General features: G+C 46.3%; 3 protein-coding genes across 10 annotated transcripts in view; 2 read left to right on the top strand and 1 right to left on the bottom strand.

Annotated features, from left to right (window-relative positions):
• The window catches only part of recql4 (RecQ helicase-like 4), a 75,764-nt gene that overhangs the window by 18,237 nt on the left and 42,074 nt on the right, over positions 1-15,453 (bottom strand). The gene's annotated exons all lie outside the window — the stretch shown is intronic.
• Positions 11,311-13,301, top strand: LOC122550183 (metallo-beta-lactamase domain-containing protein 2-like). 3 transcript variants are annotated; one of them, XR_006311763.1, is made up of 2 exons: positions 11,311-12,569; positions 12,765-12,784. XR_006311763.1 is itself a non-coding variant. In XM_043690897.1 (2 exons), the coding sequence occupies exon 1, from the start codon at positions 11,679-11,681 to the stop codon at positions 12,513-12,515; it is 837 nt and encodes a 278-aa protein (XP_043546832.1). In that variant the 5' UTR covers positions 11,364-11,678; the 3' UTR covers positions 12,516-12,536; positions 13,229-13,301. The 3 variants fall into 3 exon arrangements, 2 of the variants coding, with proteins under 2 accessions (XP_043546832.1, XP_043546831.1); XM_043690897.1 differs by lacking the exon at positions 12,765-12,784 and adding an exon at positions 13,229-13,301 and having other exon boundaries at positions 11,364-12,536; XM_043690896.1 differs by lacking the exon at positions 12,765-12,784 and adding an exon at positions 12,598-12,629 and having other exon boundaries at positions 11,366-12,564.
• Positions 12,900-13,793, top strand: LOC122550184 (S-antigen protein-like). 5 transcript variants are annotated; one of them, XM_043690899.1, is made up of 3 exons: positions 12,900-13,052; positions 13,089-13,365; positions 13,404-13,793. In XM_043690899.1, exons 1-3 carry the CDS (start codon positions 12,900-12,902, stop codon positions 13,667-13,669), a joined length of 696 nt encoding a protein of 231 aa, XP_043546834.1. In that variant the 3' UTR covers positions 13,670-13,793. The 5 variants fall into 5 exon arrangements, with proteins under 5 accessions (XP_043546834.1, XP_043546835.1, XP_043546837.1 ...); XM_043690900.1 differs by having other exon boundaries at positions 12,900-13,083; positions 13,120-13,365; XM_043690902.1 differs by having other exon boundaries at positions 12,900-13,365.

Below are 15,453 nucleotides of genomic sequence, written 5' to 3'. Positions count from 1 at the left end.
GGGACAAGCAACTTACATTTCTAAGTTGGGCTTGCTCAGAGGCTACTGGCAAGCACCTGTCAGAGAGAGCAAAGGCAATTTCAGCTTTCATTACGCCAAATGGACTATATCAGTTCAAAGTCATGCCATTTGTTATTAAAAACGCTCCAGCCACACTTCAGAGACTGACTAATAAGGTAATTGCCGGATTACCCTATTGTGTGGTACATATTGATGACCTGGTGATTTTTAGTAACTCGTGAAGGAACACTCACAGCATCTATCGGACTTGTTTAATCGACTTCGGAAGGCAGGCTTGGTGGTAAACCTAGCTAAAAGTGAATTTTTAAAGCCCAAGTCACCTTCCTGGGGCCATGTTATTGGACATGGACAAATAGCCCCACAGGATGTGAAAACGAAAGTAATTGGGGAATTTCCCACACCACCAACGTAAAAAGCAGTACTACGGTTCCTGGGATTGAGTGGATTTTATCGAACATTTGTGCCAAACTTTAGCAGCGTGACTGCTCCATTTACTGAATTGTTAAAAAAGGTCAAGAAGTTTCAGGGGACAGGGGACTGTCAAAAGGCATTTGACAGCTTGAAGACTGTGTTAACCACCAGTTTACACAAAGTCTTTCAAGGTGGCTATCGATGCCAGTGATGTGGGTGTCGGTACGGTGTTCCTGCAGGAGGATGACAAGGGAATAGAAAGACCCATCGGGTATTTTTCCAGGAAGTTGAACCTTAATCAACAGGAATATTCATCGGTGGAGAAAGAAACTTTAAGCTTGGTGTTGTAATTACATTTCAGTGTTTATATTACCAGCAATGCATCGGAGACTATTGTACACACTGATCGTAACCCATTGACCTTTGTGGAAAACTTTAAGGACAAAAATGCCAGACTGTTTAGATGGAGCTTGTTGTTGCCGCCATTCAATTTGACAATTGTGCAGGTGGCAGGTCCCGAAAACATGATTGCCGAGGCTCAAATGAGATACGGGGGCATTTGGTGGCGGGTGTGCCATGGCCTGAATTTACATGTGGTTGTGCATATTTGTATGTGTATAGTCAGTATAGTGTATACATGTGTTTTAGACTACTCACCAGTTTGTTTTTGAAGGATTTTCAAAATGAAGCCATCTTGTGGTATTGATGGTTCATTTTTTTTTAAGGGGGGAGGTGTCACAAAGCTGGTCCCTTTTTTCTGTTCCTTTTCTCAAGGATACCGTGTCCTTGGTTTCTGTCACAGGGGTCCTAAACAGCTCCTGGTTCTGATTACACTGATTTGGTCCAGAGATTAAAGGGTATTGAGAGGCCTTTTTGTTTATACGTAAACAGATGAGACTTCAGGCCAAAGTGGTCATGTTTTAGAAGTGACCTGTATAATGAAAGGGGAGTGGTCAGCTCTCTAGCTGAGCAGTTCAGTCCAGAACTAGTTCGAAGTTCAGCAGAGAGCTGTGTGGAAACAGGTTGCAAAACTCTCTCTTTCCTTCTGCCCTTCTAACTTCAACCTGTAAGCATTTGTTCCATTCTTACTGTTTTCTGTAAGGGGGCATGCTTATTGGGACTGTTGCGTATATTCAGAACAGCATAATTAAGTCTAGTTTGAATAGCCAGAGGTCTGTGCTTCATTGTGTAATTTTGTGAATAAACCTTTGTCTGTTTTAAAACCTGGTAGTCAACCTAGCTAACTTCGGGTAATTTTCAATGTACACTTACTGAAACAAATTGCAAAGTTATGGTCTGGGCTGTCCACTTAAGAATATTTTGAGTGTCTGGCCTAGTCCATAAAACACTGTCAAAATTGTGCATAATGTTGGACACCTCAATAAGGTCACCTCTTAATCTCCTCTACTCCAAGCAGAATAAGCCCAATTTCTCTCATCTTCCCTTGTATCTAAAATTGCTCATTCCTGGCATCATTCTAGTAAATCTCCTTTGAATTCTCTCCAGGACTTTAACATTTTACCTTAAGTAAGGTGCCCAAAACTGAACACAATAGTCCAAATGTGGTCTGACCAATGATTTGTAGAGGTTTAGCATCACTTCATTGCTTTTATACTCTTATGCCTCTATGTATAGACCAAAGGATCCTATAAGACTTCTTAACAACCGATTCAACTTGCCTAGCCACCTTCATAGAATTATGAACGTGAATCCCAAGGTCCTTCTGCTCCTGTACTCCCCTCAAAGCTGTACCATTGAGCCTGTATTGTCTCCATGTTTCTTCTAGCAAAATGCATGGTCTCGCATTTCTCTGCATTGAGATTCACTTGTCCGGTGTCTGCCCATTTGTCCAACTTGTCGATGTCCCTCTGAAGGTCACTCTGTATCATCCTTACATTTCATTAAATTTGCAGATGATACTGAACTAGGGAGAATAGAGATTTTGCCCTCAACACCCATCTCCAAATCGCTTATATAAATCTGAAAAATCAAGGGTCCCAAGACTGATCCTTGGAGAATGCGTCTTTCAACTAGGCTTCAGTCTAAGAAATGTCCACATGCATAAGATGCACAAGATACAGGAGCAGAATTAGCCATTGGGCCCATCAAGTCTGCTCCGCCATTCAATCATGGCTGATGTTTCTCAACCCTGCCTTCTCCCCGTAACCTTTGATCTTCTGACTAATCAAAGTCCTCCCTCTCTCTGTCTCAAATACGTTCAATGACTTGGCCTACACGGCCCTCTGTGACAATGAGTTCCATGGATTCACCACCCACTGGCTGAAGATATTCCTCCTCTTCTCTGTTCTAAAGGGTCATCACTTCACTCTGAGGCTGTGCCCTCGAGTCTTAGTCTCTCCTACTAGCAGAAACATCTTCTCCATGGTTATTCTATCCAGGCCCTCAATATTCTGTAAATTTCCGTCACATCCTGTTCCCACCATTTCTAAACTCTATTGAGTACAGACCCAGAGTCCTCAATCACTCCTCATTTGACAACCCTTCATCCCTGGAATTTTCTTGTAAACCTCTTCTGGACACACTCAAAGACCAGCACATTTTTTCTTAGATATGGGACCCAAAACAGCTCACAATATCCCAAAGGAGGTCTGACCAGAACCTTATACAGCCTAAGCAGTATGTCTCTGTATATTCTTTTTCTCAGTGTATCTCTTAGATCCTGTGCCTCTTGAAATGAAAACTAACATTGCATTTGCCTTCTTAACTGCCATGTTAAACTTAGGAGGATCCAGAACTAGGTCCATCAAGTCCCTTAATGCTTCAGATTTCCAAAGCCTTTCCCCATCCTTTCTACCAAGGTGCATTACTTCATACTTTCCTGCACTATATTCCATGCGACACTTCCTTTCCCACTCTCTAAGCTTGTCCAAGTCCTTCTGCAGCTGCCCCACTTCCTCTACACTCTCTAAATAACTTTGATTCATCTGCAAACCTAAACAAAATCGTACCTGCCAATTCCAATCTCTGCTACAAGCTCATTTACTTTGTTTTGTATACAGTGTACATTTAAGTACAACACCCTCAGTCTGGCATTGACTGCCCCCACTTCTCATAGTTGTCCCCTTAACTGTTGTGCCTGAAGTTAGATTCCTGACCCTTTCCATATTCTGTCCCAACACTAGTTCTGGAAACTTTCATAATCTCTGTGAGCCCTCCCCCACTTAAACTTTTTCCATAATTTTCCACACAATTGAACCCACTCCCAAGTATTTAGATTAAAGCCCTATACAGCCCTAGGTATGGGACCTGCCAGGACTCTAGTTCTATACCTACCCTGGTTCCCATTCTTTTACACCTAACTTGTAATCCATGCTGTCAAGGATCCATCAATCCCAAACATTTCTGATTTGTTAACCAACCTGTCATTTGGCACTGTATCAAATACTTTCTGAAAGTCCACGTTTACAAGATCCATAGCACTACTCTCATCCACTGGCCATTAAAGAACTCATTAAGGGACTCAGTTAAATTTACCAGACCTGATCTGCCCTTGACAAAGCCACATTGACTTGCTTAGTTTTCTCTAAGCGTATACAGAAACTAACTTATCCTGTACTATGGTCTCCACCAGTTTTCCAACTATTGCTGGCAAGCTGATAGGTCTGTTGTTTCCTGGGGGAGCTATCTTTGACCTTTTTTAAAAAAGTGTCACAATTACAATCCTCCAGTTTCCGGGAACCAATTCTTGTTTGGAGGCCTGGAAAACTTCTGTCAACAGCTCTGCGATTTGCTCCCTTACATCTCAACAATCTCGGAAGCATCCCTGGGGACTTCTCAACCTGGAGTGCTGCCAGCCTTTTTAGCACATCTTCTAGACCTATCGCTACCCTGCTCAGTTGCTCAACACCCACATTTTCACCTGGGTCAGTGTCACTGCCTTTTTTTAAAAAAACTTGGTAAAGATAGAAGCAAAGTACTCATTTCACAGCAAGAATTCAAGAGTGAACGTTTCAGGTCCAGTGACCTTTCCTCAGCTGGACACAAAATGTTAACTCCGATTTCACTCCACAGATGCTGCCAGACTTGTTGAGCTTTCCAGCAATTCGGTTTTTGTTTCGGATTTACAGCATCTGCAGTTCTTTCTGTATTTACTCACTTAGTAGCTCTGCCATAGCTTTTGCCTCAGTAAGCAGCTTACCCTGCTTCTTCTTATGGGTCCCATTCTATCCTTCAGTAATCTTTTACATTTGAAGAACATCTTATCACTTATTTAGCACAGCCTGCCATCCTTTCCTCACGCTTCCTGTTAGCTTTCCTTATTCCAGCCTTAGCCTTTCTCCTGCATTGAAGATATTCTTCCTGATTTCTATTGCTATTATTTTTCCGATATGTACCACACGCCTTTATCTTCCTTATTTTCTCATCAGTATCAATAGCCCCAATTTCTTCAATTTTTTTCCCTCATAACTGAAGTTTCACGTTTCTGAACCATTCTTGTAAATCGCTTCAGCCCTCTCTCCAATGCATTCACATCTTTTCTATAATATGGCACTCGCAACTGTACACAATACCCTCGCTGAGGTCTAACAAGTGTCTTATACAAATTCAACATCACCTCCTTACTCATGTCCTCTTTGTTCATACACAGGATGCGGATGTCACTGGTTGAACCACCATTTAATGCCTATCCCTAGTTGTTTTAGAGAAGATGGTGGGTGGCTACCTTCTTGAACCACTGCCGGGTATCTGGTCTCAGCAGACCTACAATATCGTTTCGGAAAGTTTCAGAACGTTGACCTGGCCACACTAAGGAATTGCAATATATTTCCAAATCTGGAAGATGAGTGGCTTTGAGTGGGAGGGGGCGGTTGTGGGGGAGAATTGTGGTTGGTGGTGCTCCCAAGTATCTGCTGCCGTTGTCCTACTGAACGGTTGTGATTTTGAAGGATGTTGTCAAAAGGAGCTTTGGTGAATTTCTGCAGTGCATCTTGTGGGTGGTACACACTACTAGTACTACTAAGCATCATGGAAAGACTGAATGTTTGTGAATGTTGTGCCAATCAAGTGTGCTGCTTTGTCCTGGATGGTGCCAAACTTCTGGTGAAGCTGCACTCTTTCCAGGCAACTGTGCATATTCCTGACTTGTGCCTTGTGGACAGGCTCAGGAGGAGACCTTTTTGCTGCAGGATTCTTAGCTTCTGGCTTCACTTGTAGCCATTGCAATTATAGGGCTAGTCCAGTTCAATTGCTGTTCAATGGTCAACCCCAGGATTTTGATGGTGGGGGAATTAGCAATGGCAATGCCACTGAATGTCACGGGTGATGTGTAGCATGACTAATCATGTAACCAGGTGCCAGGTAATGTCATTTACCAATGGTTGGTCTAAGCCTGTATATTGTCCAGACCTTGTGGCATGGAAACATAGGCTGCTTCAATATCTGAAGAGTTACAATGACATTGACAATTATGCAATCAGTAGATATTCCCACTTCTGACCTTGAGATGGACAGAGGTCATTGATCCTGAACTGATAGTGTGCCACAGGGATCAGTGCTGGGGCCACAATAATTTACCATCTATATTAATGGCTTGGATGAGGGATGTGAATGCACTACAGCCAAGTTTGTGGATGACACAAAAATAGGTGGGAAAGCAAGTAGTGATGAAGACACAGTCTTCACAGAGATATAGATGGGTTAAACAAATGACCAAAAACTTGGCCAATGGAGAAATGGGGAAATGTAAGGTTATACATTTGGGTAGGAAGAGGAGGAGCTGAATACTATTTAAATGCTCAAGATGCTTGGGAGTCCTGATCAATGAATCACAAAAAAGCTAGCATTCAAATTTAGCAGATAAAGAAAATGGTCTTTATTCCAAGGGAAATGGAGTATAAAAGTAAGGACCTTTTGCTAGAACTATACTGTAGTGATCGTAACGAGGTCAGCCAGATGGACTTCATAAAGTATGAGTTCCCTGATTGGGACTGTTAATGAGGTTGAAACAGGGAGCCCTGGCCGACAGATATAAACAGGACTGTCAGCGGTTCTGTTCGCTCTGACAGCCGGCTCTAAAGAAGCTGCATCAGTGTCAATGCCTTTCCACATGTCAATAAAGGGTGACTTGGTGATGGGATTCCATCCTGTGTGGAGTTATTTCACATACAGGCACAAGTCAATATCACAGCTGAAAAACTTAGATAAGGAAAATTATACTAGCATTGGAGGCAGTGCAGGGATGGTTCACGAGGCTGATACTAGGATGGTGGGATTTTCTTATGAGTTGAAATATAGAATAATGAAGGGTGACCTTATTGATACATACAACCCTGTTAGGGAACTTGACAATGTAGATGCAAAAAGGTTGTTTCCCATTGTGGAAGTGTTGAAGACTGTAGGGCATAATCTCACAATCACAGGTCACCAATTTACAACAGAGATGAGGATGAATTTCTTCTGAGGGTAATGATTCTGTGGAATTCTTTACTGCAGAGAGCTATAGAAGCTGGGTCATTATTTGTATTCAAAACTCTACATTTATGTGAGGAACAAGAGGATGGCCAGAGTGAGGGTAGTGGAGGGAACTTGTGTCTGGAGTCAGAGGTGGTAGGGGAAGCTTTAATGAATACTTTGCTTCAGTATTCACTACTGAGAGGGACCTTGACATTTCTGAGGACAGCATGAAACAGCTCAAACAGGTTGACGTTAAGGAGGATGTGCTGAAAAGTTTGAAACACCATGATTGATGATAAATAAATGGGACCAGATGGGATATACCCTAGGTTACTGCAGGAAGTGAGGGAAGAGATTGCTGCATCTTGGGAATGATCTTTGCATCCTCACTCTCCACTGGAATAGTGCCAAATGATTGGAGGGTGGCAAATGTTATTCCCTTCTTCAAGATAGGTATAGGGATAATCCTGGGAATTACAGACTAGTCAGTCTCATGTCTGTGGTGGGCAAAGTACTGGAGAGGATTCTGAGAGACAGGATTTATGACTACTTGGAAAACTACTGTTCGATTAGACATAGTCAGCATGGCTTTGGCTGGGGTGGGGTGGGGGGGTTGCAGGTCATGCCTCACAAGCCTTACCAAATTTGTTCAGGATATGACAAAACACATTGATGACGGTAAAGCAGTGGATGTGGCACATTTAGATTTTAGCAAGGTTTCCCATGGTAGGCTGATTCAGAAAGTAAGGAGGCATGGGATACAGGGAAATCTAGCTGTCTGGATACAGAATTGACTAGCTCATAGACGACAGAGAGTGGTGGTAGATGGAAAGTATTCAGCCGGGAGCTTGACAACCAGTGGTGATATACAGGGATCTGTTCTGGGACGTTTGCTCTTTGTGATTTTTATAAATGACTTGGATGAGGAAGTGGAAGGGAGGGTTAGTAAGTTTGCCAATGACACGAAGGTTGGTGGAATAGTGGATAGTGTGGAAGGCTTCTATAGGTTGCAACAGGACATTGACAGGATGCAGAACTGGGCTGAAAAGTGGCAGATGGAGTTCACTTTGGAAGGTCAAATTTGAATGGAGAAAACAGTGCTAAAGACAGGATTCTTGGCAGAGTGGAGGAACAGAGGGATCTTGGAGTCCACACCCATAGCACAGATCCCTCAAAGTTGTCACCCAAGTTAAGAAAATGTATGGTGTGTTACCTTTCATTAGCCAGGGGATTGATTTTAAGAGCTGTAAGGTTATGCTGCAGCTCTATAGAAGCAAAGTGAGGACTGCAGATGCTGGAAACCAGAGTTTAGATCAGAGTGGTGCTGAAAAAGCACAGCAGGTCAGGCAGCATCAGAGGAGCAGGAAAATTGACATTTTGGGCAAAAGCCCTTCATCAGGAATAGACGCCTTTTTTCCAGCACCACTGATTTAAACCCTGCAGATCTATAGAGTCCTGGTTAGACCATACTTGGAATATTGTGTTCCTTTTTGGTTGCCTCATTATAGGAAAGATGTGGAAGCTTGAGAGGAGATTTACCAGGAGAGCACTGAGGAGATTTACCAGGATGCTGCCTGAACTGGAGGGCATGTCTTATGAAGAAAGGGAGCTAGGCTATAAAGTCATACAGATGTACAGCACAGAAATAGACCCTTCAGTCCAACTCATCCATGCCGACTAGATATCCCAACCCAATCTAGTCCCACCTGCCAGTACCCAGCCCATATCCCTCCAAACCCTTCCTATTCATATACTCATTCAGATGCCTTTCAAATATTGCAATTGTACCAGCCTCCACCACATCCTCTGGCAGCTCATTCCATACAGATACCATCCTCTGCGTGAAAAAGTTACCCCTTAGGTCTCTTTTATATCTTTCCCCTCTCACCCTAAACCTATGCCCTCTCTCATCCTAAACCTATGCCCTCTAGTTCTGGTCTCCTCCACCCCAGGGAAAATACTTTGTCTATTTACCCTATCCATGCCCCTCTATAAACTTCTATAAGGTCAACCCTCAGCCTCCGACACTCCAGGGAAAACAGCCCCAGCCTATTCAACCTCTCCCTATAGCTCAAATCCTCCAACCCTGGCAACATCCTTGTAAATCTTTTCTGAACCCTTTCAAGTTTCACAACATCTTTCCGATAGGAAGGAGACCAGAATTGCCCACAATATTCCAACACTGGCCTAACCAATGTCCTGTACAGCCGCAACATGACCTCCCAACTCCTGTACTCAATACTCTGACCAATAAAGGAGGTGGTACGGTGGCTCAGTGGTTAGCACTGCTGCCACACAGCACCACGATCCCAGGTTCGATTCCAGCCTCGGGTGACTGTGTGGAGTTTGTACATTCTCTCTGTGTCTGCGTGGGTTTCCTCTGGGTACTCCGGTTTCCTCCCACAGTCCAAAGATGTGCAGGTCAGGTGAATTGGCCATGCTAAATTGCCCACAGCATTAGGTGCATTAGCCAGAGGGAAATGGGTCTGGGTGGGTTACTCTTCGGAGGGTCAGTGTGGACTGGTTGGGCCAAAGGGCCTGTTTCCACACTGTAGGGAATCTAATCAAACACCTTCTTCACTATCCTATCTACCTGCAACTCCACTTTCAAGGAGCTATAAACCTGCACACCAAGGTCTCTTTGTTCAGCACTCCCTAGGACTTACCATTAAGTGTATAAGTCCTGCTAAGATTTGCTTTCCCAAAATGCAGCACCTCGCATTTATCTGAATTGAACTCCATCTGCCACTGCTCAGCCCATTGGCCCATCTGATCAAGATCCTGTTGTACTCTGAGGTAACCTTCTTCACTGTCCACTACACCTCCAATTTTGGTGTCATCTGCAAACCTACTAACTGTACCTCTTATGCTCGAATCCAAATCATTTATGTAAATGACAAAAAGTAGTGAACCCAGCTCCGATCCTTGTGGCACCTCACTGGTCACAGTTGTGGCACTCCACTGGTTATTTTCTCATTGGAGAGAAATGGGATGAGAGGTGACTTGATAGAGGTGTACAAGGTGATGAGATGATGTGGAGGAGTTGATGTTAATCTGGGGTAGACAAGTTAAAAATCACAACACCAGGTTATAGTCCAGCAGGTTTATTTGGAAGCACTAGCCTTCGGAGCGCTGCTCCTTCATGTTATTGTAGAGCAGGACCATAAGACACAGCATGTATAGCAAAAAATTACTGTTTAATAAACTGAAGTGATATATTGAACAAACCTAGATTGCTAGGTTTGTTTAATATATCATTTCAGTTGAATGACACTAATCTTTTGCTATAAATTTGGTGTCTTATGATGGCTGTCCCACTAGTTACCTGATGAAGGAGCAGCGCTCTGAAAGCTAGTGCTCCCAAATAAACCATTGGACTACAATGTTGTGTGGTGTTTAAAGATGATGAGAGGCATAGATAGAGTGGATAGCCAGAGACGTTTTCCCATGGCGGAAATGTCTATCACGAGGGACCATAATTTTAAGGCGATTTAAGGAAGGTTTAGGGGAGATGTCAGAGAGTGGTGGGTGCATGGAATACACTTTCTGGATCAGTGGTGCTGGAAGAGCACAGCAATTCAGGCAGCATCCGACGAGCAGCAAAATCGACGTTTCGGGCAAAAGCCCTTCATCAGGAATCTGTATCTCTGGAATACACTGCCTGTCAGATACATTAGGGACATTTAAGCAACTCTTGGATAAATACATGGAAGTTAGTACAATGAAGGGTATGTAGGTTAGTTTGATGTTACAGTAGGATAAAAGGTCGGTACAACATTAAGGGCTGAAGGGCCTGTACTGTGCTATACTGTTCTATGTTCTCTATGTTCTAAAACAAAAACAGATCTCTAATCAATAATGGAATCAAGGATTATGATGAAAAGGCAGGAAAGTAGAGTTGCGGATTATCAGATCAGCCGTGATCTCACTGAATGGCAAAACAAAACAGTTGAATTGCCTACTTCTGCACATTCGTGGTGTGGTCTTCTTGATGAAGCAAATTAAAGGTAGTTGAGCTGAGGATGGGGAAACTGGATGCTTTATTAATTATTCTTTCTATTGATGCATCACCACACACTTCTCTGCATTGAACCTCATCCTTCCACTCCCCCAGTGTGGAGTTCCACACTGTCCTCACAGTTTGCAATTTTAACAAGTTTAGTGTCATTGCGGAAAATTGAAAATTGTCCCCTGCAGATCAAGATCCGGAATATTAAATGCATTAACAGGAGGAGCAGAAAATCCCAGTATCAACCCATAGGAAGCTCCACTGTGCACTTTTCCCCCCTCCCCCCAGAAATACACACGGGCACTGCGGGCAGTCGCTGGGTTTGCAAATGGGTTCAGTGCGGAAAATTGAAAATTGTCCCCTGCAGATCAAGATCCGGAATATTAAATGCATTAACAGGAGGAGCAGAAAATCCCAGTATCAACCCATAGGAAGCTCCACTGTGCACTTTCCCCCCTCCCCCCAGAAATACACACAGAGCACTGCGGGCAGTCGCTGGGTTGCAAATGGGTTCAGTTCTGGAGTGCAGAGTTGATTTGTAAGGAGCACAACACGGGAACTGCAGAAGAGCGAAGGGAGAGGGGGCGGGGGACTGCACTGTAACCTGGTGTTGTGTGATATTTAACACTGTGCTCAGTAAGGGAGCAGTGATAAAGCTGACAGCACAGCACTCCACCGGGAAATGCTGCGAGTGGATGAGTTTGTATTAATTATTCCCAGGTTTGAGATGTAGATGTGATTAAGAGTTCCCCAAGTCTGTGGTGAATGGAGTAAGGGGCCAGTGTCTGGGGGAGCCACCCCCTCCCCGGGGTCACTCTGGGGGATGGAGGGCACGGACACCGGGGAGTGGTTCTACCACCAGCGCCTGGCTGACGGCCTCTACCTGATCCGGGAGCGTTACTTCGAGTCGGGGAACCGGGCGAACATGTGGCTGCTGCGGGGCTCCGATCGGGACGTGGTGGTGGACACGGGCCTGGGCCTGGGCAGCCTGCCCGAGTACCTGCGGCGGCACGGCCTGCTCGCCGGCCACCGGCCGCTGCTCGCCGTCGCCACCCACGTCCACTTCGACCACGCGGGCGGCCTGCGGCACTTCGAGGGCGGCCAGGTGGCGGTGCACCGCGCCGAGGCGGAGGCGCTGGCCCGCGGCGACCAGCTCGAGGCGGTCAGCTGGCTCAGCGAGCGGGAGCTGAGGCGCCCGCCTCCCGGGGCAGGCCCAGGATGGACGGCCCGCGGTTACCGGGTACAGGCCGTCAGGGCCGGCCTCCTGCTGGAGCACGGTGACCTGCTGGAGCTGGGGGACACGCAGCAGCTCCGGGTGCTGCACACCCCCGGGCACTCCCGGGGCAGCGTGTGTCTCCATGAGGCCAGGCGCGGCCTCCTGTTCACCGGGGACACCCTGTACCAGGGGGCTCTCATTGACTGGCTGCCCCACAGCAATGTGGGCCATTACCGCCGGAGCTGCAGGCACCTCCTGGAGCTGCTGGACCAAGGCCAGGTACACACCGTGCTGCCCGGGCACTTCGACCCCTTCGGGCCCGACACGATGCGCAGCCTGGCCTCCGACTACCTGGCCCGGGCTGGGCTCTGCCACAGGATTACGGCCAGTGCCATCGGCTGCCTGGCAAACGTAGCACTGAGGGGGAGGCACTTGACCAGATGACCAGCCAGAGGGCCAGGACAGGACACCATCCACTGGGCCAGAGGGACGGGCCAGGACACCATCCACGGGGTCAGAGGGACAGGCCAGGACAGGACACCAGCCACGGGGTCAGAGGGACAGGCCAGGACACCATCCAGTGGGCCAGAGGGACAGGCCAGGACAGGACACCAGCCACGGGGTCAGAGGGACGGGCCAGGACACCATCCACGGGGTCAGAGGGACGGGCCAGGACACCATCCAGTGGGCCAGAGGGCCAGGCCAGGACACCATCCACTGGGCCAGAGGGACAGGCCAGGACATCAGCCACTGGGCCAGAGGGAAAGGCCAGAGGGCCAGGACAGGACACCAGCCACTGGGCCAAAGGGACGGGCTAGGACACCAGCCATGGGGCCAGAGGGACAGATCAGGACACTATCCACTGGGCCAGAGGGACAGGCCAGAGGGCCAGGACAGGACACCATCCACGGGACCAGTGGGACAGGCCAGGACACCTGCCACTGGGCCAAAGGGACAGGCCAGAGGGTCAGGCCAGGACACCATCCACGGGGCCAGAGGGACGGTCCAGAGGGTCACCATCCACGGGGCCAGAGGGACGGTCCAGAGGGTCAAGCCAGGACACCAGCCAAGGGACCAGAGGGACGGGCCAGGACACCATCCACGGGGCCAGAGGGACGGGCCAGGACACCATTAAATGGGCCAGAGGGCCAGGCCAGGACACCATCCACGGGGCCAGAGGGACGGTCCAGAGGGCCAGGCCAGGACACCAGCCAAGGGGCCAGAGGGACAGGCCAGGACACCAGCCACGGAGCCAAAAGGCCAGGCCAGGACACCATCCACGGAGCCAAAAGGCCACACCATCCACGGGGCCAGAGGGACGGTCCAGAGGGTCAAGCCAGGACACCAGCCAAGGGACCAGAGGGACGGGCCAGGACACCATCCACGGGGCCAGAGGGACGGGCCAGGACACCATCCAATGGGCCATGGGGCCAGAGGGCCAGGACAGGACACCAGCCACAGAGCCAGAGGGCCAGGCCAGGACACCATCCACTGGGCCAGAGGGACGGTCCAGGACACCAGCCACAGGGCCAGTGAGACAGGCCAGGACACCATCCAGGGGCGAATGTGATTACATTGATATTAGAAAACAAACTTGATTTATCCAAGCTTTTTTAAAACAAAGTACACTCAAATTTATACTGCAGATTACTTATACAGTATTTTAAGAAATGTTTTCCAAAGAAAATGTTTACCATAATAACAAATCTTTCAGCATCATTACTTGGTTTCTCTGGGTTTTTATTTTAGGACATGAATTACTTTGTTATCAGCTGGGAAGTCTATTTACTTCCATTGTAGGCACTTTTTCACATTAATTAACACTTAATTACAAAATGGAACAGCTTAAACTTGATCAGTGTGAATTTCCATTTCTGGCTCCCCTGCAATCAATGTAAAGGTACAGTTCTAATCTCCAGTATCTAACAAGAGTGATTGAATCAAGGCAGTTAACTTATTACTCAATACCTCTAAATATTACTTCATTCATTTTTTTATTTCTATCCTAAATCCTATTTCCACAAGCATTTAAAGCTTGTACTCTTTTCACACACATGGCCAGCCTGACAAGCTTTTATAGGCAATTTCCATTGCAATTTAGGAAGGGAATGTGAATATGTTTAATTCATTAAATGAAAATATTAACAGCTATACAATTATTCTTCAAACCTTCTGATTGTTGGGTATCAAGGGAAAGTCTTTTCCCTGGGATTGGGGAGTCCAGAGCTAGAGGACATGGGTTTAGGGTGAGATGGGCAAGATATAAAAGAGATTTAAGGGGCAACTTTTTCACAGAGGGTGGTACGTGTATGGAATGAGCTGCCAGAGGAAGTGGTGAAGGCTGGTACAATTGCAACATTTAAGAGGCATTTGAATGGGTATATGAATAGGAAGGGTTTGGAGGGATATGGGCCAGGTGCTGGCAGGTGGGACTAGATTGGGTTGGGATATCTGGTTGGCATGGACAAGTTGGACCGAAGGGTCTGTTTCCATGCTGTACATCTCTATGACTCTTGAATGGTCCTATGTTCTGAACAAAATAAAGAGGGAGGGGGGTCCCTGGTGTTTGTGGGAAAAGTAAAATACAGCTGAAGGCTTGCTCGTGATCAGTTTATTTCAGCTGTTTGAAATATGCCAGACTGACATCAAGTAACAGGAGGATCTGACTGCAAAGAGATAGCTAACCTGACTGTTTCTGTACCAGTTGAATGATAAGCACAGGAGATTGCCATTTGGACCACTGTGTCTCTTCTAGCTCTATGAACTATCCAATTAGTCCCATTCTCTGTCAGCACAGCCCTGCAAATTGCATCTTTTTAAAAAAAAATTCCTACTGAAAGATGCTGTTGACTTTGCTTCCATCACCTTTCCAGACTATACATTTCTGAGAATATCACCTTTCTATGTTAAACAAAGAAATCATTTCTCCTCTGATCATAGAACTGTATAGAACAAAAACAGACCCTTCAGTCCATGCTGACCAGATATCCTAAATTAATCTCGTCTCATTTGTCAGCAATTGGCCCATATCCCTCTTAAACCCTTCTATTCATATATCCATCCAGATCCCTTTTAAATGCTGCAATTGTCCCAGTCTCTCACTTCCTCTGACAGCTCATTCCATTCACACCAACCTCTGCAGAAACAAGTTGCTCATTTGGTCCCTTTTATATCCTACCCCTCTCAACTATGCTCTCTAGTTTTGGATTCCCTTTTCCTGGGGAAAAGATCTTGGCTGTTAACCTTATCCATGTCTCTCATAATTTTATAAACCTCTATAATGTCACCCTTCAGCCTTTGACACTCCAGGGAAAACAACACCAGCCTGTTCAGCCTCTCCCTATCGTTCAAACTCTCCAACCCTGGCAACATCCTTGTAAAT

Source organism: Chiloscyllium plagiosum, chromosome 5 (assembly GCF_004010195.1).
Source record: "Chiloscyllium plagiosum isolate BGI_BamShark_2017 chromosome 5, ASM401019v2, whole genome shotgun sequence".
In the NCBI taxonomy this organism is placed as follows: Eukaryota; Metazoa; Chordata; class Chondrichthyes; order Orectolobiformes; family Hemiscylliidae; genus Chiloscyllium; species Chiloscyllium plagiosum.
Note: the sequence above shows the minus strand (reverse complement) of the source record. Positions and strands in the feature narration are given on the sequence as shown.

Coding starts and splice junctions, on each gene's coding strand:
- LOC122550183 (XM_043690897.1), top strand. CDS start 11,679: ATGGAGGGCACGGACACCGGGGAGTGGTTCTACCACCAGCGCCTGGCT.
- LOC122550184 (XM_043690902.1), top strand. CDS start 12,900: ATGGGGCCAGAGGGACAGATCAGGACACTATCCACTGGGCCAGAGGGA. Junction 13,366..13,403: donor CATCCACGGAGCCAAAAGGC/CACACCATCCAC, acceptor GGTCCAGAGGGT/CAAGCCAGGACACCAGCCAA.